The sequence below is a fragment of the Manis pentadactyla genome, chromosome 1 (genome assembly GCF_030020395.1).
Source record: "Manis pentadactyla isolate mManPen7 chromosome 1, mManPen7.hap1, whole genome shotgun sequence".
Lineage (NCBI taxonomy): Eukaryota > Metazoa > Chordata > Mammalia > Pholidota > Manidae > Manis > Manis pentadactyla.
Window position 1 is genome coordinate 203,667,015 of NC_080019.1, and position 27,480 is coordinate 203,694,494.

General features: G+C 48.2%; 1 protein-coding gene across 11 annotated transcripts; it reads left to right on the forward strand.

Moving 5' to 3' along the window:
• On the forward strand, positions 1-26,451 carry TMEM40 (transmembrane protein 40). 11 transcript variants are annotated; one of them, XM_036911410.2, is made up of 12 exons: positions 1-753; positions 14,720-14,800; positions 15,455-15,576; positions 18,879-18,968; positions 20,076-20,129; positions 22,206-22,241; positions 22,614-22,646; positions 23,027-23,074; positions 24,730-24,801; positions 24,877-24,951; positions 25,428-25,490; positions 25,831-26,451. In XM_036911410.2, the coding sequence occupies exons 1-12, from the start codon at positions 593-595 to the stop codon at positions 25,848-25,850; spliced, it is 855 nt and encodes a 284-aa protein (XP_036767305.2). In that variant the 5' UTR covers positions 1-592; the 3' UTR covers positions 25,851-26,451. The 11 variants fall into 11 exon arrangements, 10 of the variants coding, with proteins under 10 accessions (XP_036767305.2, XP_036767309.2, XP_057362479.1 ...); XM_036911414.2 differs by having other exon boundaries at positions 615-753; positions 15,451-15,576; XM_057506496.1 differs by lacking the exon at positions 1-753 and adding an exon at positions 5,671-5,793 and having other exon boundaries at positions 15,451-15,576.
• Positions 26,452-27,480: the final 1,029 nt, after the last annotated feature.

Consider the following 27,480-nt stretch of genomic DNA (forward strand, 5'->3'; position numbering starts at 1 on the left):
CACAGCTCCCTGAGTCTTGCTCTCATAGGGCCTGTCACAGCCTTTCTCCCTCTGGCCTGAGTGCTCCCCAGGGAAGCATAGGACCTGTTTGTTCTGCTTCCAGAGTGTTTGGTAAGTGAGCAAGAGGCAGAGGCAGGCTGAGCTGGATTTCTCCTGGCCTCGGCTGTGAGAAGTCAGTCCCCACCCTCCTCCCTCTTGGGACCTGTATTTTCTACCTGCTCTGGGCAGTGGATCTTCTAGCCTTTGTCCAGTTTCCTCACCAGGAGAGGGCACTGCCAGTCCCCTGATGCTGGGACTCCTCTCCTGCTGCCTGCCGAACCTCTCCCTTCCTGGGAGCATTGGGTTGGCCCACATGGCTAGGCCCTGAGTCAGCCTCGCCAATGGGGTGGAGAGGGGACCTAGGAAACACCCCTCCTCCTCCCTGCCTAGAGGTTGGCTCAGCGCCCCCCATCACTGCCCCCTGGAGCCAGAGGCATCCATGCCCAGGGGACAGGTCTGGGGTATAGCTACCCCAGCTGCTGCCCCTGACGTGTCATGGGGAAGAGGCAAATGGGACAGGAGGGCCTGGGGCTGATAGCGCCAGCAGGAAGGAATGCCCCTGGAGCCCAGGGCAACGTCATGCCCCGCCCCCTCCCTGTCACGGGGGTGCGGTCGGGCCTCCTCTCCCCAGCCTCCTCCTCCTGCCCAGCCTGGCATCAGCACCGTCCACACACCCAGCTCTCCTTGCAACCCAGACAGACCTCGGGACCGCAGGTAATGGGCCGGGCTCAGGCTCACAGCAAGGTGGGGGGTTGATGGTTAAGAGACTTGGGGATCCCAATCAGGTACCTTCCCAACTGGGTGAGCACCTCACTCTCCATCTCTGGAAAAGTCAGAGGTGGGTGACAAAGATTCCCCACCCTGGGTTATTTTGAGGCTCCAGCCAGCCCATGCCGGGCCGCAGCAGGCGACCGGACTCCCAGTTCTGTTGCTAACTTGGCTGCGCACCTTCAGAAAACCCCTTGACCTTTCTGAGCCTCGGTTTTCTCATTTGTGAAATGAGGGGTCTGATTAGATCTTTGGAACCTGCCCCACTCTGCCCTGTGCGACTGATCAGCTTTAGAGGGCAAGGCTGCTCGCCCCAAAGTCCCAGCCTCTGTGCTTTGAGCAGACAGCGGAGGCAGCTGACTTCCTGTCTTCCTTTGGAAGCCCCTTGAGTCCTGCTCTGGGCCTGGAGGCCTGGGGGGACCTTAAGGCCAGTTGTCTCCTCTGCCTCACTCATAGAAACTTCTGGCAGAGAGAGCTGGGTCTTGGGGGAGGGGGTCCCTGCTGCCTCTCAGAGGCTCACCCAGGTGGTATGCCCTGGAAGGGAACCCCACCCAACCAGCCCAGCACCACCATCCCTCCTCCCCCCACCCCCAACCCCACTGTCACCCTGAGTCTTGGGAGCCACCTCTGGTCGGGGAGTCCCAGACCCTCTTCTCCCAGACTCAGCTCTCTGGTCTCCAGCCAATACATTTTGCTTTTAAGAGGGACAGGAAAGATTATGGTCTTATGCTTATTATTTTATTCTGTTTTGGTTAGAAACTGCCAGAAAAGTTGAGTCAGGAGTATGTGTTAGGGGAAATTGTGGTGAGTAAAGTATGGGGGCAGGGGGATGTTCTGTTGGGGTCTAAACCAAGCAGATCTATAAACAATGAGACCCCCCCCCTCCTGTCTCTGAAATTCCTAGAACTTGGGCTAGTGTAGCCCTAAGCACTAAGGTGCCTGTATTTTGGAATCCTTGCAAAACCAGCTTCTTAGAAAGCTCAGTCTCACACACTGGCCCTGACAGAGGCCTTATTCCACGTTCATAGCAACCATATGTGGGAAGTCCTCTTTTTTTTTTCAATAGCAACTTTATTGAGATATCATTCACAAGCCATAAAATGCACCCTTTTAGACCATACAGTCAGTGTTTTCTAGAATATTCACCACTATCTAAGTTAAAACATTTTTATCATCCCCAAACAAGTCCTATGCCCTTCAGCAGTCACTCCCCATTTCCCCTCTCCCCTGACAACCACTCGTCTACTTTCTGTCTCTGTGGATTTGCTTATGCTGGACATTTCATATAAACAGAGTCAGACAAGAGGTGATCCCTTCTGCCTGACTTCGCAAACATTTTCAAGGTTTATTATACGTGCTGTGTAGCGTGTGTCAGCACCTCATTCCTCTCTATGGCTGAATTCCTCTCTGTTGATTGTATGATTATATCACAGTTTGTTAACCCATTCATCAGTTGACAGACATTTGGGTGTTTCTGCTTTGTGGATATTATGAATAATGCTGCTGTGAACATTCATGCACAGGTCTCTGTGTAGACATAGGTTTTCAGTTCTCTTGGGTATATATCTAGGAGGGAACTTGGCTCATCTGGGAAACCTACGTTTAACATTTTGACACACCGCCAAACTGTTTTCCAAAGTGGCTGCACCATTTTGCAAGCCCACCAACAATATATGAAGCCTCCAAATTTTCCACATTCTTGTCAGCACTTGGTATTATCTATATTTCTTATTTTAGCCATCCTAGGGGTGCAAAGTGGTGTCATTTTGTGGTTTCGATTTGCATTTCCATAATTACAAATGATGTTGTGCATCTTTCCACAGGCTGTTGACTATCTGTACATCTTTTTTAAAGAAATGTTTATTCAAATCCTTTGGCCATTTTAAAACTGGGTTATTTGTGACTTTATTGTTGAGTTGTAGGCATGCCCGCTTTTCCAGGGGAGGATTCTGAGGCTCCCAGGATGAGTGTGACTTCCACTGATCTGGCAGTCAGCAATGGGCAGAGGGGGACTGAGTCCAGGTCTGACATCTAAAGACCAGCAAGCTCTTTTGTACTGGGTGCCTCCCTTCTGGATTTTGCTCCTGGGAATTGCGTGTGTGTGTGTGTGGGTGTGTGGGTGTGTGTGTGTGTGTGAGAGAGAGAGAGAGAGAGAGAGATGAGAGAGAAAGCCATACAGAGAGAAAAAGATAGAAAAAAGAGAGAGGAGACAGAAACTGGAATGAGAAGGAGCAGTCTGGACTGGCTCTGGCTGTTTAAATAAACACCCACCTAGGAGATGCAAAGCCAGGGAAACCTTTTAAGGTTTTTGTTTTCTTTCCCAACAATCTTCAAACATTTTGGGGACCTCAAAAAGCTTATTGGGAGCACCCTCCCCCTGGTTTTTCTGTCTTCCTAAGTCTGAAACAAATCTGATTAGACCTCAAAATTCAAACAGCAAACTGCATCCCCTCATGTCCAGCTGGTGCTAAGGACCCGGAGCCGTGGTGGTCACGCTCCACCATGGTTTCACTGCTCACTCTCCTCAAGAACAATGCAACAGGCACCCCCAACATATCGCATTTATGGATTCAGAAATTACACACAAGTACTGTGGCTACACAAAGCAGTGTGACCCTTGTCTCACGGCCCAACGTACACTCGGAGTGAATTTCATCACCAACAGTAGTGAGTGGAAGTCCACCTTTCAAGTCGTTTTCTTATTATAATTCAAGTAAGCAGCATTGTATGTGAGATCCCATGGGTTATAGTTTTCAACGTGGTAAGGTGGCGGGTGAAGAACTTGAACTGGGAGCAGCAAGCGGGGCTGGGCTGCACTTTTCCTGCACTTTCTGGATTAGAGTGTCTCCATCTGTGGTTCCTTTGCAGGGACTCTCTAAATCCATTTGTCCATGCACGGGGGCTGATGCAGTTCCAGCTGTATTGTTTGAGCCTCAGATCCACCCAGCAGTCCATGGCAACAGGCCAAATGCAGAGAAACAGAAGACATGGCTGCAGCAGAATGTCCTGTGGGGCTGCCTGCTCCCCGCTGGCCTCGGGGAACCCTGCTTTGTGGATGTGGCATTTGGTTCTGACACGTGGGGGGTGCACATCAGGGTGGAACATATACTATGAACTATTTCTAGTTAAAAGTGAAGTAGAAATAGATCAATTAATATTTTCCTCCTCTCTTTGGAGACGATTATTTGAGAGGCTAATGGGCTCTGAGCTAAGGACATCCCAGCCCACCTCCGCCGCTCCTCAGCTTTCCTTCTCCCATGGCCGGGTGCTCATGACCACCCACAGTAGATGTCATTTTTAGAAAACTCTTCTATATGTCAAACTGGCATCTCCCTGGTGACTCCCCAAGGTCCTGACCCCTCCATCTTGGCTCACGGCCTCTCCTGGGCCCTCTGTCCTGGAGGAGGCCCTGCAGAGACTTGGGGACAGCGGCCAAGTCTGTCCGTGCACCACTCAGCCCTAGGTTGAGCACCCTGCTCCTCCAGCCACTCCTCTTGGGTGTGGTCTCCATACCCCCATCCTCTGGATTCTCTCAGTTTGTCCAGATCCTACTCTTTTCAGTTCCTAGGATTGAACCTGGGATGGGAAATGGTGAGATATGGGTCACCTTCCTCACTATAGACTCTGTGCTTCTGTTAATATGACCTAAGGCTGTGTTAACTTTGCTTTGTAGCTCTATCACCGTGTTGACCTTAACAAACATTGGTTATGCCCCTATTATGTGCTAGACACCAAGTTAGATGCTTATGCTAACGTTTGCTTACCTTTCAGAGTGTCTTTTGAAAACCCCAGGTCTTTCTGTATGAACAGCCTCCAAGCTGGGCCCACCCATCTTCTTTCTGCACAGATCTAATTTTGTCCCTTTTACCTTCTTATTTTATCCTAGGGCCATCCAACAGGCAGGGGCAACCCAGGCCCTGGCTGCATCCTTGGGTGTGTTATGGCCACAAGGTTTACCCAGATTCATGACAGGTCTGTCTAGCTTGTGGTCAGCTGGCTAGGCACTGTGGGTTGTTATCCCACCATTAAGCTGCCAGGTTGGACTTGGAACAAAATGGTGGAGAAGGAAAACTGTGACATCTGTGAGGTTCTTTTGCTCTCTGTGAGGTTTCCCTCATGCTTGAACTTCAGCCTCAGATCTAAGTTCATATCCAGGCTCCCTGCTCTGTGGCCTTGAGCAGGTGTCTTTCCCTCTCTGGGCCTCAGTTTTTATCTCCTGGCCACAATTCAAGCTTGGGAAAAAGGAGAGACCGCTAAATGGGGGTAGCTGGGGGTGGTGGGGTGAGGGTCGGGCGAACCTGGGGTAGGAAGGGGGACTGCTAAAAAAAAAGGGGGGTGTGGGGTGTGAACAAGTGGAAAATCTTATAACGAGAAAGGAAAAAAAAATCTTATAAAGAAACTTTTTGCCAGCCTAACATTATTTCTCTAAACTCTTAAATTCAGCACTTTATAATTTCTTTTTATGAAGCACTTTCTCTAACCCAGAGCTAGAATATAGTAGAAGATAATAAAACATGATTCCTATTCCCAGAGAGCTCTGGAATGGGGGCAGCAACCCTGTGAGATAGTGACACTGTTTCCATTTCACAGATGGGGGAACTGAGGCTCAGAGTGGTAAAGTGATTTGCCCAAAGTCACAGAGCTGGGAAGTAAAGCGATGAAGCAGGACTTGAAGTGGGCTCTGTCAGATCTCATTTCCAGACTGCCTTAATCAGTACGGCGTCCTGGCTAAGCACATGATAATTTTACTGTGCACTTTCCTATCCATAACCCTTTTGAGCTCCAAAACCCTTAGGGAGTGTCATTATTCTGTCTTCCAGATAACAAAGAGGAGGAAAGTGATGTGCTCAAGGGCCCAGGGTAGGTTGGTGGCTGGGCCAGGCCCAAGCCCTGGGTCTCAGGCCAGCTGACTGCAGTTCCCTCGCCGAACCCGTGGCCTGGGAATGCCAGGAGGATCACCACCCACACCTTGGGATCCCAGAGCTGGTGAAAAGACCATTTATGTTCCATGCCCCTGGCTTCTCAGGGTTCATTTCTGATTCATTCCTCTCCTGATCCAGGGATGAAGGGATGGGAAGGGAGGTTGGCAGTGTCCAAAGTGGGAAGCAAGAGTGCCCGGGTCTGGATTCCTTGACAGAAAGGCTGACCCCACACCCATCAGAGACTGAAGTAGATGGCATTTCTCAAAGCTGTGCCGAAAGACATTGGCCCACATTCCAGAAAAAGACTGTGTTCTTGGTAGTTTGGGGAAGGATTAGATTAAAAAGAGTGAAAGAAGTTTCTCTCCTGCAGGCCTTCTCAGAGCCTTTAATACATGGTTGCACATTGTGGAGCTCAGAGAAGGGGGCTGTGAAAAGCAGTGTTGCCCAAACTCCTTTGAAAACAAAATCCCCTTGTTCTTGGAGCCTTTCTTCCAATATTTCACCCTGCTGTTCCCTACAAGATACTATATGTATCTTAGAATATGCTATTTGGGGCCTTCTTGCAGGTCTTATCAACCCTGTGTCTCCAAGTTCTTTGCTGATTGAGTGGATGAATCTTTAAGGCTTTAACTGGAGGGGAGCATTAGTATCATAGAATGTCAGAGCTGGAAGAACCCTATAGAGAGCAGCCCAGCTTCTTTGTAATGGGGAAACTGAAGCCTAGGGCAGTCCAGCAAAACGTTTGTAGAAGGGAGGCCAGAGGCAGGCAAGCCTCTTGGGAGACTCTTGTAACACTGAGGGGAGAGGTTCTGGAGGTCTGAGTGGACCACACTCTGCTTAGCATGTGATGCCTTTGTTAACAATATGGATTTCCCTGAGCCACATCTTACCCCTAACCTTGCTCCTAACACCAGACCTGAGCGAGAACCTCTGATCATTAGCCAAACTGGGGGGTGGGGGTGCGGACACTGAGCATGGGAAAGCCATTCACTAAGGGAAACTCACGTAATAAGTGCTGGTATTCTAGGTTTGGTCTGGACATGACATCATTCCACCTCCATAATTTCCATATCAAAGAATCAGGGAGGGGACCTGGTTTGGGAAGGAAGATGTTGAGCACCTGCAGACCTCCCGGCAGGCCCTGGGGTCAGAGACTGGCAGCTCCCCAAAGATGTCTGCATCCTGATCTCTGGAAGCCATGACTATGTCAGGTTCCATGGCCAAGGGGAATAAAGATGGGATTAAAGTTGCTTAGCAGCTGACCTTGAGACGAGAGACGATCCTGAATGATGGGAGCAGGCCCGATGTCATCACAGGCCCGCAGAGGTGGGAGAGGGGGGCAGGGAGGTCAGAGCCGTGCGGTGTGAGGACTCGACCTGCCATCGCCAGCTTTGACAAGGGAAGAAGGGGCCACAAACCAAGGCGTGTGGGTGGCCCCTAGGAGCAGGACAAAGCAAGGAAATGAAGGAGGAAGGGGAGCAAAGGGAGAGGAGGAGGAGGAGGAGGCACAGCAGCAGTGAGGAAATCAGATTTTTCCCTGAAGCCTTGCAGCCCTGCTGATGCCTTGATTTCAGCCCAGTGGGACCTCTGTTGGGCTTCTGACCTACAGAACTGTGAGAAACTAAATTTGTGTTGTTTAAGCCACTAAGTTTGAGGGAAGTTGTTACACAAGCAATAGAAAACCAGTGAGGAACCGAAGCAGCTCTAAGATGACCTCCATCCTCGGCAAGTGTGTGGGGCTCCGGGGCAAGCTCTCCAGGACAACTGGCATTTTGGGACATCACAGGGTTGGGGGATGAAGGGAAAGCAGAAACCTGGGAGGTCCCCAACCCAGCCTGGAGTTGAGGGCAGCACTGAGCAGGAGGCCTTGGTGGCTGCAGTAAAGTCTGTGGATGCCGTCCTGCCCCATGGCCCTGCTTTGCTCTGCCTACAGCCTCAGAGCCTTTCCCAAGTTTATCTCACCTGGAGTGCTTCAGCTGCAAGGAACAGAAACCACCTCAGGCTGCTAGAGAAAAGGACTTTCTTGGGAGGATGTGGGGGTCTCCTAGAACAGAGGGGATTTCTGAGCAAGCAGACCGCACAGCAGACAGGGGCCAGGAGCAGAGAGGAGAGGATGGTCTCCTCAGGGCTGTGTCCTGGGGCAGACCAGCGCCTGCGGACTCAGGGCTTTGCGTCACTCCTGTCACAGGCCTGATTCCCAGGAAGGAAAGGCTAGGGCTGTCCTGGCAGGGACCCCTCCAGAGTTTCCGTATTAAAGGAGCACAGGGAGGAGGTGCGATCAGTTGGGGCGATGCTTGTCCTGGAGCCGGCTCTGCTGGACCACGGCATCGTTGAAATTAGGGTGTATGCCTGTTTGGGAAGCTTGGGAAGCTAAAGGAGATTATCCAGGGCTCTAACTTGCCTCCTTGGTGTAATGGCCAGAAGAAGGGGGCTTCAATGCCAGGCGGATCAAAACAGCAAGTGTGCACCCCTCTGTCGGTTCTGCTCCCCTCTCAGCTGCTATTTCTGTTTCCAGTGCCTCCCCCATTGCATTTCCTGTCCTGGGCTTGGTTAACTGAGCTGGCCCTGCATGTGTGGCCCCGAGGCCTGATGCTACAGTCCACCTGAAGGAAAAGTTGGCCTCTCAGGCCCTTACCCCTTTGACTGCCTGCCACCACCCACCCCCTCCACTAAACCTTTATCCCGCCCTGCCTTTCACTGCCTGTTGAAATCCAACTCAGTCTCATTGCCGAAGCCCCTTCCTCCAGGCGGGGACACGGGAAAGCTAAGCAGCTCCTGAATCAAGAGACAGGGTTCTGAAGCCAGCCTTGCCTCTGAGTTGCTACATGGCCCTGTGCAAGTTCCTCTCCATTTCTGGGACTCAGTTTCCTCACTTTTAGAATAGAACAATAATGCCCACCCTGCCTCCCTCCTGGTTAGTATGAGGATTGAGTGAGCTGGGTGGGGAAGTGCTGGGAGGCTGTGAAGACTTGGTGTCTCCTAGTATCCCTCCCACCCTGGATCCAGGCCCTTGGACAGCAGGAATTTAGGAAGTGTGAGCTGCACAGAAGGGAAAATGCAGTTTAGGAAGACTGTGGGTGCAAAGGCCCCAGCACCACTGGTGACTTGGCAAAACTGAGCTTTCTGCAGAAAGCATCATAAAGTCAGGCATCAGCCTGACTTGTAGGATCAGCCTCTGATATAGGGGCCCCCTAAGTGGGGAGTTCTCAAGGCCTCTAGCCAGAGCCAGGGAAGGGGTTCTCTGTTGGGGCAGAGGTTGCATTCAAGTCCATCTGTAAGCTGGGAGACCTCAGACAAGTAACTTTGCCTACTTGAACCTCAGTTTCTTCCTGTGTAAAATAAGACTTGTATATATGAAATATGAGTGCAAGTAAAGTGCCGTGTTCTTTCCTCTCTCTGCTTTCTTCTTTATTCATTTCTCCTGTCTCAACTCCCCGTGGTCCATCTGGACTCAAAGGAAGTCACGGGCTGTGAACTTGAGCTTTCAGAAGCCCCTCCCACCAACCCCTCTGCCAGTGCCTGGTGTCCTCTGTCCCTTTGCGTTAACATTGCCCTGCACACTGGTCCTTGACTTAAAAATGTTTTAATTCTATTTATTCCTTCTCATAATAGAAATATGAGTGGAGGAGGGATGGGGCACGGACTTCTAAAAGGGAAAACAGGGTTCGCTCAGGTCCTGCCTCCACGGTGGTTCCATTGCCTCCGTCGGGAGAGATCACTGTGCAGGAGAACTGTGTCAGGAAGTTCCCTGGCTACGAGGGCACTGCTCAGGGCTCTGCCAGTGGCTAAATATAAGCCAGGTCAGCATCATTTGTATAACACGCCGATGACTGTTGGTGGCTTCTTTCCTTGTGCTAATGACAGGGGTTGGAGAAGAGGTACCAGCATCTCTCCTCTGTCTCCCAACACGGACTGAACAACTACCCTTGCTCAATTGCTTACTAGCTATGTGATGCTGGGCGAGTGACTTAGTCTCTCTGTGCCTCAGTGTTCTTGCCTACGAAATGGGCACAAGCACAGGCCCCCCTCACAGAGTGGTGGATCATTGCCTGGCAGATAGTAGGCACTTGTTATGGTCATGATCATGGTGATCATCATCATCTTTTTTGCTTTTTCCCAGGCCTTTTTGTGCAGGGCCTGGGTGACACAGAGGTGAACCAGTCCTAGTCCCTACCCTGGCCAGGTTCATGATCTGGTGGAGGAGACACACCCTGGGTGTGTCAGACCCTTGGAACCCTAAGCAGAGATCTGAAGTTGTACAACAAGGTGTCCTGCCTTGAAGAACAAGGCAGAGTTGACAAGGCTCAGGAGAGAAATGTGCCAGGGAACAAGGCAGGGGTGCCCTTGGGCCTTCCCAGAGTCCCATTCTTCAGAGCTGCTTCCTGCCAACTCCTTGCCATGTAGGCCAAGCCCCCTTCCTTTCTGCCTTTGCACCTTGTTTCCATGGCCCTTCCAAACTCACCCCCAGTGTTCCCTCCTTCAGGAACTTTTCCTGACTGATCCTGGTCTGATTTGTTCCCTGGGCTCCACTGCCCCCTGATCTACCATGAAATCCCTTAAGAACAGGGCAGCAGCTTGTTCACTGTGGTATTCAGTGCCATCACACAGTAGGTGCTCAATTAATGGATGAATGTAGGAGAGGGAAGGTGTGTCAGTCAGAATCACGTTCTGCTACAAATGCCAAAAATCCTGACTACTGAGGCTTACACAAAATGAGGCATATTTTCTCAAATGGCAGGAAAGCAGGCAGCTGCTGGCAAGGGCTCAGCAGCTCAACGTCTCTGCATTTGCTTTGGCTCTTCCTCATGCTCATAAGATGGCCACTGTAGGTCCTGCCATCACATTCATGTTCAAGGCAGGACAAGTGACCGGCACCATTGGTCTCTTTTGTCAGGAGAATTCCCAGAACCCCAGCCGACTTCCACTCACTTCTCATTGGCCAAAACTGGGTCACATGGCAACCCCCTGCTACAAGGGAGGCTGGGAAAAAAGTATCTTACTGGAGCTGGAAGAACAAAATTGCAGTTTTATTAGCAAGAAAGCCAGCCAGCGGTGATGAGGCGGGGAGGAGGATTAAGGGAATTGGGGTAAGGAGGGTTGGGCACTGCGTAGGCAACCAGCAGAGGGCTTCATGAAGGAGGTGGTATTGAGCTGTGCCTGGAAGGTCAGATACAATTTGGACAATAGGAAAGAGTGGTCTGGGTGGAAGTCTGGAGGCCTGGAAATGCTGTGTGTGACCAGGGACCGCCAACTGACCAAGACAGCTAGAGCAGGAAAGAGACACGTCCAGCTTGGCCAACTTTTGGTGTATTTGGCATCTGCCCACGGCTCTGTTTACCCCTTATGGCTCTAATTCTCTTCCTCCACTGCCTGAAATCCCACCATTAGAGATGATTTCAGCCAAAGAACTTGTACTGCACACCTGCTGTGTACAAAGTGTCCTTTTCAATATACAGCTGTGCCCTGGAGGCTTATGGTTACCAGTCATTCATACCTGAATATCAAGTAGTTTTATTGACTGATGTCTTCTAAAGCTTAGCTGAATTCTGCCCTGAGAAATGGGAATTTTTATTCTAGAAAGCGGTGCTAGAGCCTGGGGCACATGCTCTTGCCATTATACAAATGCTGTCTTGATGCCATTCCTGGCCTGATAATGATCATCTCAGCTGCTGTTTTTTTCAACACTTGCTCTATTCCAAGCATTCATCTAAGCGCTTTCCATGTTTTAACTCATGTCATTTTCACAGTCCTGGGAGGCAAGCACTTTTATTGTCCCCATTTTACAGACAAGGAAACTGAGGCACAGCAAGAGATTAAATAACTTGTCCAAACTCCCACAGCTAGAAGCGTCAGTGAGGAATCACACCCAGGAAGTCTGACTCTGAGGTACAGGAGAGGATGTTGCCTGGCCCCAATGTCTTATAGTGGATTAAGGGTAGATTCTTTGCTAAGAACAAAACAAAACAAAAATAAACAAACTCATAGATACAGAGTACAGATTGGTGGTTGCCAGAGGCGGGGGCCGGGGGTGGGCAAAATGGGCTCAGGAGGTCAGAAGTACAAACTTCCAGTTATAAGGTAACTAAGTCCTGGGCATGTCATGTATAACACGGTGACTATAATTAATAATACTGTATGGCATATTTGAAAGTTGCTAAGAGAATAGATCTTAACAGTTCTCATCACAGGAAAAATAAATTGTAACTGTGTGGTGATGAATGTTGACTAGACTTACCATGATGATCATTTTGCGATGTATACAAATACTGAATCATTATGTTGTATACCAGATACTAATATAATATTATATGCCGATTATCTCTCAGTAAAAAAAAAAAACTTTTAAGAATAGATCCTATAGACCAGTGATTCTCAATTGGCAGTGATTTTTGCCCCCAGGGGACATTTAGCAATGTTTGGGAGCATTTTTGATTGTCACAACAACTGGGGGTGGGGGTGCTCCCGGCATCTAGTGGGCAGGCTGCTCACCGCCTTACATAATGCGAACGACGGCAAAGAGTCCTGGGTCCCAAATGTCCAGAGTTTTGCAATTGAGAACGCAGGTCCTAACTAGTCAGAGAGTAGGGAATCTGCCCGCTCTCAGAGCTGGAAGGAGAAGAAATAGGCCTGCACAACTTAGGGTAAGCTGAGGGAACAGAGGCCAAATCATGAAGCTCAAATAAGAAAGCAGCTGATTCGCTGAGCTTGTAGCCTACCAGCGGCATGTCCAGGCGGGCAGTGGCTCTGTGCATGCAGCCCTGCCAGGCCCAGGGTCCTTTTGCTTGCTTCCCATGGATTCTCCAGGATGTTGGTTTGGAACCGTGAATGAGGTGGGTTCACCACCCCATGTCTGCATCTAGAGTACACAAAGCAAGAAAGAGGAAATAGAAGGCAAACAGTAGTTCATATGCTCAGAGCCAGAACTGGGTCGTATCACTTTATGAGAGCCCATTGTTACATCTTTAGGAAAAACACAGCCCTTATTACATTAAATAATTGCATGACACAAATGTGCAATTAAATGATTGTTGATTGTTTGAATTTAAGACTGTGATCAAGAAAATGTCAATAATGCAGATTAAACCTAAAACTGCATTGCACCTGTAGCCATTGCACTGTGAGTAGCACAAAAAGTTTGAGAAAATACTTTTCCAGAATTTTAAAACTATGGTTCAATTCAGCAAAGAAGTTTGCTTATATCCCCGACAGACTATAAGAACAAATGCCTTTGTTGTGTCACTTTTGTCTTGCTCCTTAACATGGAAGAGAATACCGGCCAGCATTCACATTGGAAGTACTCTCATACATTGATGATAGGAGCAACTTCTTTGCTGAATCTGGTAGTAAAAAAGAGTTTATTTGAAATCTGATTCTGTGACACTCTTGTTGGTAATAGATTTATAAAAACTAATGGTGGATTTTGCAAGAAACGCCAAAGCGCACTGAAGTTATAGGCATATGGAATTCACAATAAAGAGTACTGTATATGCTTTATTATTTGTGAACTATGTGCTGGATATTCTTTATATCAGTAAAATGTATAACAAACATATGTGTGTGTAATATATGTGTATACGTGTGTATACTTTTTCCTGAAGGGACATTAAACATTTATCAGCACACCACAGCCCATATCCCAACCAGTTACACTCCACTGGCAGGAATGTAGTCACACGGCCACACCGAGCTCAAGGGATGCTGGGAAATAAAGTTTCTAGCTGGGTGGCCACATGCCCAGCTAAAATAAGGGCTTGGAGAGATAGCCCTACCATGGCAACTCCATGTCTTTTCCCCAGGGAGAGGACTAGCTCATTGAGGTTAGCCATTTTGATTTTTCCAAGGCCACAGTTATAGCCTTCGTGTAGCCTCACCTGAAGGCCTGCCTCCAGATTTACCTCTAGCTCCCTCTCAGAATTTCAGGAAAGCAGAGGGTATGGTGTCCCAAAGGGACAGATTCCCAACCTCACTCTCCACCTTCCAGGGCCTGCTTCCTGCCTTCTCCTTCACCACTTGCATCCTGACTCCATGGTGGCCTTTGAGCAGTTTTGGACCCCAGATCAACGTTTTGGGGTGCACTGAACAGAATATATGGGTTCTGGAGTCTTGACTTACGCAAATCACTTCATCTCCTTGAGATTCAGGTTCCTCCTCTGTAAATGGGGATAATAAAACCTACCTTGCAGGATTATTGTAAGGGTCCAGTGAGATGATCTCTTAGGAAGTTTTGTTGTCTATAAACTCCAGTTCAAATGTGAGGAGTGATTAATCCCAATTCCTACCTGACTGGTTTGTAATCAGCCTCAGATGGAATTACAGACACATATGCCCTTTGTAAAGCTGTTATGGATATAAGGTGGCATATTACTTTTTATGCAGGGAAAAATTATTGTCTATTTTGTTATAACAAAAGCATTGCTGTTAAAAATTTAGAAAATGCCAAGTAAAAATAAGCTCAAGATACCCATGATGCCATCACCCAGAAAGAACCATGTTTTGATGTAACTCCAACAACTATTAACTGATTATGTTTATTTGAACCCCCAACTATGCCCTTCAGCTCCCCCACGAAATTATTTTGAAGCAAGTCCCAAACATCATATTATTTTATCATAAAATTTTTAATATTTATCTCCAAATCTAAGGATACTTAAAAGAAATATAACCTTAATATAAATAACACACCTAAAAAATATTCTGGTATTTATTAATTTATTAATACTCTGAAAGATGTTGATAATGGGGGAGGCTATGTGTGTTTGGGGGCAGTGAGTATATGGACAATCTCTGTACCTTCCACTCACTTTTACTAATAAGTTTCTAATATTATCAAAACACTATCATTATTCAAATTTTCCTAATATTTATTTTTTTGTAAACTGTTCTTATACATTTGAATATTCAGTGTCTTTTTCTTATTTATTTGCCAAAGCTCTTTATATATTAAGGGTATCAACTAAGGAGCTATTAATTACTTATTGTTATTCCTCCAGGGAAGGCCATGGAGACTTCAGGACCTTCCTCCCAAACTCAAGACCACAGCCAAGTCCCCAGAGAAACAGAAGACCTAGACTGTATGTTTGCTTTTTCTGACCCTCTGGGCAAAGCCACATGGAAGGTGGAGTCCAGCAGTGTATGGAACAGAAGAAGACTCTGCTCAGCTCATGTGGCACAATGGCTCAAGTCACAATTGAAACCTCTAGAGAAGTAGTGATTTTACACACACACATGTGCACATACACATGCTTGGTCCAGCCAATCCCCCAGCACTTTCTGGTTGTGGGGACCTTTAGTTGCTCCCCAAACTTTAAGGAGGCTTTGGGAGCTTGGGCTGGCACTAGGGAGAGTTCCCAAAAGGTGGGATGGGTCCTGCATAGCCCCAGCATGGGGGATGGGAAGGTTTAGGGCTTGATCAGATCCCCCCTGCCCTGTAATTTATAGAAAATTCTAAACTGGCAACTGCGTACACAGTCTATTGGTCTCTGGGCAGGATGAGGGGCTAAGAAGCCCCTCTGAGGGTTCCATATTCAGAGAAATTTCTGCCTTGGGCCTTCCTAGAGTCCTTGGACCTCTGAGAATTCCAGTCTCCTGCACCATCCACTGGCTCTAGGTGTTTGGAAAGAGCATCCCGGAGAATTCGGCAGCTCCTGGACCCCAAGTCCAAATAGACCCCTGGGGTGGGAAGGGCAGAAAACACTCATCGTTGCCTATGTGTGCCTCCCAGACAGAGAGACAGATCTCCACAAGCAAGATGGGGAGACCAGACTCTTTTCTCAAGAACAACATGAGAGAAACAACTCTTCCTCCTCCTCCTCCTCTTCCTCCTCCTCGCCATCCACCTCTGTGTCCGGTATGGCAAAGATACATCTGTATTCACAGTATTATTCAAGAACAGCATTTGCATGGAAAAACAATCCCCCATAATCTCCCACCTTGACACTTCAATTCTATTTTTCCATATTCCCTTCCAGAGCCCACCTATCCATTCACATAACTTATACACAGTTATAACCGGCCACATAGACAATTTTTTCCATTTGAAAAAATTTGCTATCTTCTCCTAAACCTATTGCCGTGCTATTCTGTTATATCTTTGCAGCTATTTTTCATGCTCACTGAATAGACTCTCAAGTGGGCACCTCTCATGTGAAGCGACATTTCGGTTAAAGAGGAACATGCAGCCTGCCTAGATCCCAACCTTTCTTTGCTGCTAACTAGCCATGTGTCCTTGGGCAAACTGCTAACCCCTGCATGCCTCGGGATCCTCGCCTGCAAGATGGGAATGATAGCAGAAGTTATTAACTCACAGAATTATCGTGAGGATTACGTTCTTACACGTGTGAAGTTTTAGCACCTAGCACAGAGTGAAAACTAAAAGTAGCTGTCATTGTTAAGATCCACCTCCACCTTGCGGCCAGTTTATCATACTCATTAGCGTCCTTGCTCAAAAGCTTTTATTTTTTGAGTTGTTTGCACAAATCACATCCCAGGATCGATTCCCCATGGGGGCTTCAGTAGAATTAAGTGAATAAACATTTCTCACTTGGTCATGATTATAAATTGCAACATTATCCTCTGATGAAAAGCAGAATGTTCTTTCATTTTTATTCTTGTAATTCAAAACGTAAAGCTGATTCGTAGCAGCAGCGGGAACATCATAGCTGCATTTGCTCAGCACTTACTATGTGCTGGGTACTGTTCGACTATTTTACGTGTGACCACTCAGTTAATTCTTACAGCGACCCACTGAGGAAAGTACTGTAATATTCCCATTTTACAGGTGAGGAAGCTGAGGCAGATAGGCCAAGTAACCCCCTGTTAGAGGGCTCAATAACCAACTGGGGGGTCTCAGGAGGTCTTTCTGAGACTGAAAGGGGTTGGTGCTGGTCTGTCTCCTCCCCCAGAGCTCCTGCTCTGTCACGTTTTACATAGTGGGCTTGGCCTGATATTCTATGTGAATCAAAGAGTTCTCTAAATTTTTTTAAATGCTTGCAAAGCCCTGGCCTCCTGTTCTCTTGTGGTAAATGATGAGACTGAGACTCAAAGCCTAAACATCCATGCTTATCATTTCAGCAGACAGGAGGGAGAGGGATGGGTGGGTCCAGTGGGTCGTTTGTACCAGTCTCCTCATGAGACGGGAAAGGGAGCCACCTCCCTTATTTAAAAATATGCAAACCTACCCCAGACAAGGTAAAGCTCTGGAAGAAGAGCTTCCAGGCACCATGGAGCCATTACCTGTCCCTTTGTCCTCTGAACGGGAAGGGGACATTCTGTCTTCTGCTGGTTGATCCTTAGGGGGTGCTGTTCCCTCACAAATGTTCTCCCCCAAGTGTGGCCATAAGCCCCTTCCTTCCCTCAGGTTCCACAGCACACATGGGACTTGTCTTCTGTTTGAATTTTTTGCTATGTTCTCCTAAGCATGTTGCCATGTTATAGCTGTAATTAGCCCAAAAGAGCACCAAGAAAGTAACAGGAAAACAAGCAGACACGTAGAAACAGACTTACATTCAGGCTCTGATCTCTGATCCACAATGGCTGACCTGCCCGCTGGAACTCAGACGCTGCCCATTCTGCAGGCTCAGGTGGTGACCATTAGCCATCAAGACCCCAAGCCTGGCTGGGTACCTCGCTGCAGCCCCCAACCCTCCTCCACATGCAGGACCCTAACCCCATAGTCTGGCTCCAACATTGCCCTCCCTCACTCCCTCCCTTTTTGTTTTTAATGTATTCTGTTATTTAATTACAACTTTTCATTGTGAAAGATCACACGTAGGCACAGTGTAGAAAATGTGGAGCATGTAAAGAAATAGAAGGAAAAAAATCATCCTTTGCTCTGCCACCCAGAGATAACCACCAACACACATCAGTGTATTTCCTTACATTTATTCAATAAATACTTATGAGCGGCAACTATATGGCAAGTTCTGTGATGGTCACTGGGGACACCAGCAGCAAATTTACTCTGCCAGGGTTAATTTTTTTAAATAATTGAACTAGAGAACACATACAAAAATTGTCCTCATTTTAGACAGCCTATAATTCTTTAATACCTTGTATAAAAAAATGTATGCATGTGAATATATAGAGAGAAAGTTCATTTGCATGTTGATGGAGGTTGTCCCTGGCTGATACAATTTGGGATAACTTTTGCTTTCCTTATTTTCTGTATTGTTTGGTATTTTGCAAAATGCAATGAAAAAGCCTGTTTGTGGCATTGATTAATATTTGTAAAATACAGAAAGGAAGAACATAGAAGCCACTCAAAATCCTACCTCCTGAGATAAATACCAATGTTGTTATCTTGATGGAATTCCTGATACATCTTCCTCCGTATCTAGTTGGGGTCACATACACACTGGTTTTTAAGCACAGTTAACTTGGTTTCCTGGACTTCAAAATTTTATGCGTGATAGACCAGGAGGGCCCCAAGCATACTGAGGGGCATTAGCATCACTGGGGCTATCTTGGTCATCCTGAAGCTGGAAATGCCTAGGCCTGAATTCCTGGAAGGCTGACTGTCCAAGAGTGCAAAAGACTCATTCACTCTTGAAGTCTTGATTGGTCGCCTGCTCCAGGCTGGGAACCCTTAGGACAGTGATGACCCGGGCCTTGTCCTTCAGAGCCAGGTGGCTGGAGAGATGAGCACAGCCCCCATTGACCCTCATGCCCACTGTGTCAACCCCAGAGAGTTGACGTTATAGAAACCGCACAGGAGGGAGGCCCACATGAGGGTGAGCTGGGACCGTTGGACAAGCCTCTCTTCAAGACGTGTGACATCAGCTTAACCTTCAGGATAAGGAAGACAAACAGGCAGGGCATTTCAGGTGGGAGACGCAGCCAGAGCAAACAGAGTCAGCGTGGCCTTGTGGGGATACTGAGGTGACACAGCCCCTGTACTTGCTGGGAGGGAAAGCTCCTCGGTGCCTTGTCATATCTTCATGAAAGCAACAATGGAAATAATTACGTGATTTGTCCAAGGTCACACAGAAAGTCTGTGGCAGATCTCAGAACCCCCAACACCCCAAACAGAGTGCTTTCCCCCAGATCACAGTCCTCATATAAACTGAATTCTGAGTCTAGACACCAGCATGAACATATCGCAGGTCCGTTCCAGGCTGAGGTTACCTTACCGCTTGTGCTTGTCTCCTGCAGGGAGCGGTGATGAGGACCAGCACCCCAGAGCAACCAGAAGACGAGGGCAGAGCCGGGGGACTGGACACCCCACCAGGGACAGCTCACCCGGTAGGCCACGGGCTCTACTATTTCTCCTCTGCACACTCAGCTCACAATTGAGTTTCTCAATGGGACTGAACACTGTTTATAGTAGGGCCACAATATGTAACAACCTAATGTCAAACAGTGGCGAAATACACCCTGTCCAGGTCTGAGTTCCGTTCTTCACGTATCTCTGAAGTGAAAAAGAAAAATGTCAAATCATTTAATTAGCATGATCTCCTATATACTTTGCAAAAATTCCCACATCAGTGGTGATAAACAAGACTGGATGTAAAAATTTCAAAATGTTAACAGTGGTTACCTCTGGATGGTTAAATTATGGGTGATTTTTATTTTCACTTTTTGAACTGTCCTATACTATAAATATCTTACAATAAGCGTGTTTTATTTCTACATTCAGAAGGAAATAATTCTTGCAAAAAGGAAAAAAAAAAAAAGAAACTGATAAAATTCAGCCTAAATGGATCATGGGAAGAAAATAATGTGGAGGAAAGAACCTGGATTAATGCTTAGTGCCAAACCTGGAACACAAGAGGTGTTTAATAAATGCTGCCTATGAAGCTTGAGTTGAGCTCTGGGTTCTATTTCTGAAGATAAAAGTGATTAGGATTGCAGGCTTTGGTGATAGACCTGGGTTTGAATTCTGGAATTGCCAGTTACTGGTTGTGTGGCCTTCAGGGGATAATTTAACTTTGTGAGCCTCAGTTTCCTTATCTGTAAAATGGGGAAGGGAGAGGTAATAATACCTTCTTCATAGGATGAGAATCAAATGGAATACCAGAGGTAAATTACTTAGTTCAGTGTTGGTACATAGTAATTACTGTGCTCAATAAATGGCAACTATAATTACTGACTGAACGAGGCTCAGATCCTCTTAGACCCCCAGTTCCTTCTTAGTAAACTGAATGTGGTCACCTCTAGGTGTGCTGAGGAGAGTCAGACGCAGTAAAGGGAGAACGTTTGGAAGGCTGCCTTGCCTCTTGAAACCTGCTCATTGTATCCCCAATGCAAGAACTGTCTTACTTTTTAAGTCTTTAAGCATGTGGGAGATGGCAGCTGCTCTGAGGTGCTGTGACTGGGGATTGCTGACTAAAGGGGCTTGTCTCCACCAAGGTGCTGAGCATGGGGAACTTGATGTTTTGAAGGATGAGCTTCAACTCTATGGAGGTAATTGGTTGTCCAGTGGCTTTGGAAAAATAGAATTAAGCAAAGGACATGAAGCTTAGGACTTTGTTGGGCAGAAAAGAGGTGATGAGGGTGTTTCATGAGCTGAAAAGCCCTGGGGCAAATATAGGAGATGTGGCAAGGTGAGTGATTCTAACATTGGCAGATGGGGATTGGGGCATGCATTTTCTACAAGGGTGAGACTGTCCTGGATTCTTTTCTCAGCTATAACCTAGACTTGCAGGGTGACCTTGACCAGCCACCTAAACTTTCTGGTCCTCAGCTTCCCAACCAACAAAATGAGACATGATTAGTACCTGCTCTCTTGAACTACTGAGCTGTTTAAGCATGCAAGGGAAAAAATTAAGAATCTGATCTCTACAAAACTCTTTTATGGAATAATTGTCTCTAAGCATCATGATTATCACAGCAAGGAGATATGAATATTATGACTTTGCTTGGTAGCACTTTGATGAATTGTGTGAATTTGTAGGAATGAACCAGTTTGTCAAAAAAGCCTGACAAATGTACACTGCCAGATAAAACTTGTTTAACTTTATTTAATCCAACATTTCCATAATCTACATAGTCTCCTAATGACCAATAAAAAATCTACTTAGTCTCCTAATGCCCAAGAAAAACAATGAGAAACAAGTATACATTCAAAGAAATATAATGAAACATTTTGATGTTCTGCCTCAAGTAGCATTGTGGGTAATCTTTCTACTGTTTTCATTTTCTTATCTGATTTTTCTGATTTTCTTTTATTTTTTACAAAAACAAGTATTACTTGGTTTAAAAAATGTTTTTAATTACTTAAGCAGTGTAAAAAATTTTTCACTGGGTGTAAAATAAGAGAAACTGTTACATTTACATATATTTTTTAATGTTTCTTCCTCCTCATCAAAGTTATTCATATTCACTGTAGACAATGTAGAGATTATCACATATTTGTGAATCTCTCTCCCCCCCAGATAAGGCATTGGAGGCATGTAGTAAATTACACGGTGGGACTGCCATTTCATGCCATTGGTGGTATGTTCTCTGTGCTCTCAGTACTAGGCACTCTGGCCACTTGCAGAAGGTGTTTCCTGTGTGCACATTAGCCGGAAGGACAGTTCAGTGTATTGAGCGTTTATTGCCATGTGCCAAGTGCCCCCTCCCAGTGTCTCTGTCCTGGGGTTGACTTGAAGGATGGGAAGTGTAAAGGAGTGGGGGCTCCTGGTGGCGGTGGTGGTATCACAGGGGTCCTGCCTGCCCCTGAGGGGAAGGAGGTGGCAAGCTAGAGGAGAGATCACGAGGAACTAGAATAGCCACCAGGACCAGAGGGTGAGTAGGGTGGGAGGGCCACCCCAGACCACAATAATGAGGAGGCGGCAGCTCAAGGCAGATATGTAGAACTCAAGGCACCCTGAGCAGCCCAGATGAGGGGCTTTACAACACTCAGGTGGCCCAGTGGACCACCCAGCTTGTCTCCCACAAGCTCACGGCCTGGCGGGCTTGAGCCACACAGCAAGGTTTCCTCATGCATCCGGATAGGCATGAACAGGTACATGTTCAAACTAGTGGCCCATCTGTGTGCAGATGTGTTTTATCTGGCTCACAGGGTATTTTTATTATAAACATATTTCATCAATTCTGCATTTCACACTTTTTCACATTTGGGCATTGCTTAAATCAGGAAGCACCTTAAAACCAATGGCAACTTACCATTAAATTGTCTGTGGGTGGCTTCCTTACATAGTAATATATAAAATAAAGTCATCTCTCACAATGATGTCTTTGATGCAATGGAATGCAAGAGTTGCCAACTCTTTTATATAATCAAGAAGTTTGTGTGAACACCTGGATTTCTAGCCTCCTGTGGGAAACTGGAAGACCCCTAACACTGGAGAGGCGCTTCTACAGCAGGTGAGGGCTGACTGCCCCTTTAGATGGATAGGAACCTGCTTGCTCAGTACCCACCCAGCCAGCTCAGATCAAGTGGAAAGCCTCTGAGTGGGACCCACTCCCCACAGGGTGAATCCTCCACTCCCAGAGGGTAGTGGATATGTGGTCACTGATTCTCCTTCTGTGCAGGTGACCCTGGAGAGCTGGTGCCCTCTGAGGAATCAAGTGAGTGTCCAGTGTGGGGAGAGGGGTGTCAGTGCTCAGGTGTTGAGCGAGGCCTGGGCATTGTCTTTCCCCTGTGAGAGCCAGGGCGCGTGGGAGTGAGAGACGGGACTCCTAGTTCTCACCACCTCCATGGGAGCCGGGGGCTCTGACTCAGACTCAGCAAGCAGGCGGGGCTGGTTGTGGCAGGAGGCAGGGGGCCAGTGGAGATGAGAAAGGGGTCCAGGTAAGAGTCAAAGGAATTACAACCAGGAATCAAAAGGTAGAACTCAACAGGCGCATTGCTAGAGGTCACCTGTGGCCGCCACCAGGGCAGAGAGATCTGTTATGAACCTCAGCTGGCTTGAGCACTAATGTTGAGTTTCTAATTTTCAGAACTCCGGAGGAGAGGCTCTGACACAACAAGTGGTAAATGCACAAAAGCTCCGAGAGGACAGCAAGAGGCAGCCTGGATTCCCAGGGGTGGGATGGGGCCACAGACAGCTGGAGAGGGTGGTCAGGCCCAGCACTGACGTTACGGCCAGCCAGAGGGTCACTGTGATTCCAGAAGGGGACCTCCAGGTTCAGGGGAAATGGAGCAGAATGCAGGCTCATGCCTGCGGAGGGAGGAGTAGGTCTGCGGGGGTCCCAAGGACAGCCACCCGGACCTTCATGGCTTTGCCCTGACTGGTTCTGCAGTGAGTGCCCTCTGACCCTGGGGAAAGCCATTCTCAGTGAGGCAGGGAAGAGAAAATCCCACTTGCCATCCAGCATCAAAGGTAAACACTCATTTCTCTCTTGTTCCTAAGGAGAAGTGACAACCTCTGAGTTAAGAAGGCTGAACATAAAGAAAGATGGTAAGGAAATGGGTGTGCTTCCATCTACCTGGTCCAGATTTCTATGGTGGGTAGAAAGTCATCTGGTGGGCTAAAACAGTAATCATAGCCCACCTCTGCTGTGTGCTCGGCAGTTTGCAAAACTAGAATCACCTTGAGAAGGTGGTACAATAACTCCCATTTTGCAGATATGGAAACTGAGGCTCCAGGATGGGGAGTGGGTTTATAGCTAGTGAGTGGAGCCACCTGGGCTTGAACCTTGCTCCTGTGCTCTTTCTGCTTAAGAGTTGCCAGGATGACAAGATCCCCCCCAGGCCTTATGACCACAAAGGGAAGCTGGGAAGGGGCCAGGCTGAGGAAGCCATGAGGTTAGACTAGACTAGACTCTTGAGAAGGGGTGAGAAGAACCAGATGGATCTTCTCTGCTCCAGGCCTAGAACCCGTGGGGGCTTCAGGGAGGAGGGTGAGGGTGGGAAAGGAGACAGTTTTTGATCAAACAGATGGCAGTTCTAGAAACATTTTGAGTTGCTGCTAAAGCTCACTTTCAGGGAGTGGGAGACCTGGGTCCCAGCCCCTGGCTCTGCCTCTGTCCCGCTAGATGAACCAGGGGGCTGTTGGACTTTCCCAGGCCATGAGATGAGCCTTGTTGGAATAAAACCAAGACTCTCAAAGTGCAGGCCAGGCCAAGATGCTCAGTTGTCTCAGCCTGGAGCCCCTGTGCCCTCAATGCCCCTTTGACCCTTGCGCATTGCCCTCGGGAATGCAGAAGACAGGACTGTCCCTGTGTGCAGAGCCTCTGGCAGGAGCAGGAGCAGCTGAAATGTCACCGTCTTGCCTCATACACACCTTGGGTGTAGTTTTCAGACATGGGATCCTAGTTTTCCATTGCCTATTGTGATATAAAGATTCCTTTGAAAGTAAATCTATTGAAGGACAGAAGGAATCTGTTTAAAGAAAAATGTTTAGTAAATATTAGGACAGATGGTCCTTGGATTAGCATGAAATCATGAAGGTGGTCAGCAGTGCTACGTGGAAAAGGCAAAGATGACTGTGAGGCTGGCTGGAAGCTGAGAAAACCCAGAAGGATCCCCTGGGTCCCTTCTGAACCTCAGTCCTCATTCTGGCCTGATCTCTTAAGCCTCTGAAACTTCTAGTTCTCACCGGCAGCCACCTCCACTCCCCTGGTCGAACCCTTCACTATCCTGGGACTACACCTTGTTCTCACGTCCTTACTGTGTCTCATGCTGTGCGTCCCAAGCAGCATGGCACATACTTACTGCATGCTTTAGGGAGAGAGAATGGCAAACTTTGAAAATGGACACATTTGCATTTTTTGCAATTGTAGCTAACATTCATTCGGCACAGTATCGGGCACCTCTGCATGCCTGGCTAGTCACAGTGACCTCTAGTCACTGGGCAAAATCCCCACCCTCCATCCGCTGGAGGGGGTCAGAGAACAAACACAGATGTGCAACTATAACGAGTTGAGGGGAGATAAGTATTAGAAAAATAAAGTGAGATAAAGGCTAGAAAGGGGTGGGGCGTGGGTGCTGTTTTAGTTGGACTGGTCAGGAGCAGGTCTCTGAATAAAGCTACATTTGACCAGAGACTGGAAAACTTTAACTACGAAAAGAGTAAGAGAAGCTGATCATAATTCCTTGCATCTGCCTTTGTAGATGAGTTTTTCCATTTCATCCTCCTCTGCTTTGCCATTGGGGCCTTGCTGGTGTGTTATCACTACTGCACAGGTGAGCTGGGGGCTGTGGGCATGGGGTGAGGGGTAGATTGGGGGCCATGGCTAACCATTCTCTTCCCCGCTGCAGACTGGTTCATGTCGCTTGGGGTTGGCCTGCTTACCTTTGCCTCCCTGGAGACTGTTGGCATCTACTTTGGGCTAGGTAAGTCCCCCCCACACATAGATGTTTGGAGGCGGGTGGCTGGACCAGCCGAGATGCTCGCCAAGCCTAAACATTTTGTAAAGGTTTCCTTATGCTCGTGTTTTCTTCCTGACCGCTTTCAGGGTCAGTGTGAGGTTGTTGGCAAAACCCCATGGAAAAAAATGGGCAGCTCCACAAAAATGCAACAAAAGCAGTTTAAAATGGCAAACAAAAAAATCAGCCAGATACCAGAAACCAGCCAGTTAAGGGAACTGATACTGAATTCGCTGTTTCCTGGTGCTGTTATTGCTGTTCGTGGTCATTGTTATTGATAATAATAACTCTAGGCCTATAAGCCTCCCCCGCTGCCTGAAATTCCACAACTAAATCTTTGTGTGCATTTGGCCTTTGTCCAAGGGTGGCCAGCGGGTGGGAGTGACCCTGGATCCCTTGATGGGGCACAAAACTCCATCATTTTTCTCTTTGTTTCTGAACAGTGTACCGGATCCACAGCGTCCTGCAGGGCTTCATCCCCCTCTTTCAGAAGTTTAGGCTCATAGGTAACTTTTACATTCTTCCTATGCTCAGTTTCTCTCTCCCTACCAGGGACTTCTGTTGCAAAGGAGGTCTAGCATATAAGAAGGAGCACAGGACCTGGAGTCGGGGGCCCGAGAGGCCAGGGGCCTGTGTGTCTCTAAGCTGGGCATATCTGTCTCCTTTTATTCATTTAATTCATAAAGGGGGAATGAGTTGCAATGGTGTGGGTCGTGGAGACCCATGGTTTCTGGGAAGATGACTCTATCCCAGCTGTGAACAGTATTTGGGCACCAGGGGTGATGATGGGGATGAGGCCTGGCTGCCTGCGGAATCCCATGCCATCCTGTGGGCTTTGCCTTCCAGGGTTCAGGAAGACCGACTGAGGCCAGTGCCGGGTGGCCAGCCAGGCCAGGGCCCCCGTAGGACCACCACTGAACCCTCTGAGCATGTAAGGACAGAGCCACGTTCCAGGAGACAAACGGGCCGGCGTGGCCAGAGCAGTAAAGAGAGCCCCTTTTCCTTTTATGCGGTCTGAATGTTGGCAGCAGCCCAGGCTGAGGCATCCTTCTGGCAGCGTTGGCCCACAGTCCAGCCACCAGAATGGAAGGCAGAGAGAGGGTGCTGGGCCTGTGCCCTGCATGGTCCCTGGATCAGCAGGAGGCTCTGGGAGGCCACTGCTCTCAGGAGATAGTAGGACATCCTCAGTCCCCATTAACTGTCTGGGCTCCCAGTTTCTCTCAAATCCCCAGGCCATCCTGGTGGACTGTCAGGTCCTACAGAGCCATCCTGGGGCAGGCAGCCAGCCCACTGTCCAGAGGCAGGGAGCTGTCATGCCTGGCCCTTGGGTGAACCTGATGCAGGAGAGATGTTGGGAGCTAAAGCCACAGCATCCGGGCACCTTCCTGCAGCCCCATCACCTACCACCAGCCCTGCCCTTGCACTCCATCAACATGCAAATAAACAGTCTCTTTCCTGGACTAAAAAGAGTTGGCTGAATATTCCTTTAAGGCTCTCTGGGCCCAGGTTGTCAAGGAGGGTCTCCAGTGGGTCACGTTGTGGGAGCCCCTCATGCCCTACAAGAAAGCCCCCCTCCACAGAGGGTCTGTCTGCCCCAGGGTACAGCCTCCCTGGGGCCTGGCTCCTGCCACCGACTTTGGACCTTCTTGTTGCTCCTCTGCCAGGCTAGAGCTCAAGCCAGTGCCAGTCTGGGGTCTGGTTACACCTCAGGCATCCAGTGGATTCCTGGAGCCCCAGTGCAATATGTGGTCTAAAAATAAAGCATCTAGTCCTGAGCCCAGGAAGGCAGAGTTGCAAAGGGGAGAGGGGTGGAGGAAAGGGTTTGGATGGGGGTAGGCTTCCATGTTTAATTGCCCTGGACTCTGTGCACTGGATTTCTGCTGTGATCACAGTGGAAAGAGGATAGGAGTAGAGTGTTTTAAGGCCACAGAAAGCCAGCTTGCTCTGGGAAGAAAGGACAGCAGCCCAAGGGAAAGGTGGCTGTTGACTGACCTGAGACAGCCCCAGGAATCTGCTGCCTACTCCAGAGGACCTGGGTCTGGACCAGAGATAGAGCCAGGGGATGCTGACTGAACCTGGGAAGCTGGGGACAGCAGTTGACATTGAGCTAGGCTTTGATGGGGGAGATGTAGGGAAGGGCTTTCCAGGCAGAGGACACAGTGCGGGCGAAGGCATGGGGGAATGAAAGAGCACACGTGTCTAGGGAGCAATGGGCAAGCAGTCCAGTGTGGCTGAAGCATATAAGCTGTACACAGGGTAAACTGCTCCCTTTCCCCCAGCAGGACCTTGAGAGCTGGGATAAGGAGCTGGGACTTTACCCTGAGGTCACTGGGGAGCAAAGGAAGGTGTTTGAGCAGAGGAATGGCATAGTGAGGTCGTCTAGAAAGATCACTCTGGCAGTCCTGTGGAGGCTGTGGGGTTCAGGAGAAGGAGACTTACAGACGTCCAACTATAGGGATGGTAATTGACAGGGGCTGCTGTGCTCTGTGTTGGCAT

Coding starts and splice junctions, on each gene's coding strand:
- TMEM40 (XM_036911410.2), top strand. CDS start 593: ATGCCCCTGGAGCCCAGGGCAACGTCATGCCCCGCCCCCTCCCTGTCA. Junction 14,801..15,454: donor AGAAACAGAAGACCTAGACT/GTATGTTTGCTT, acceptor CCTCCCAGACAG/AGAGACAGATCTCCACAAGC. Junction 15,577..18,878: donor GCCATCCACCTCTGTGTCCG/GTATGGCAAAGA, acceptor TGTCTCCTGCAG/GGAGCGGTGATGAGGACCAG.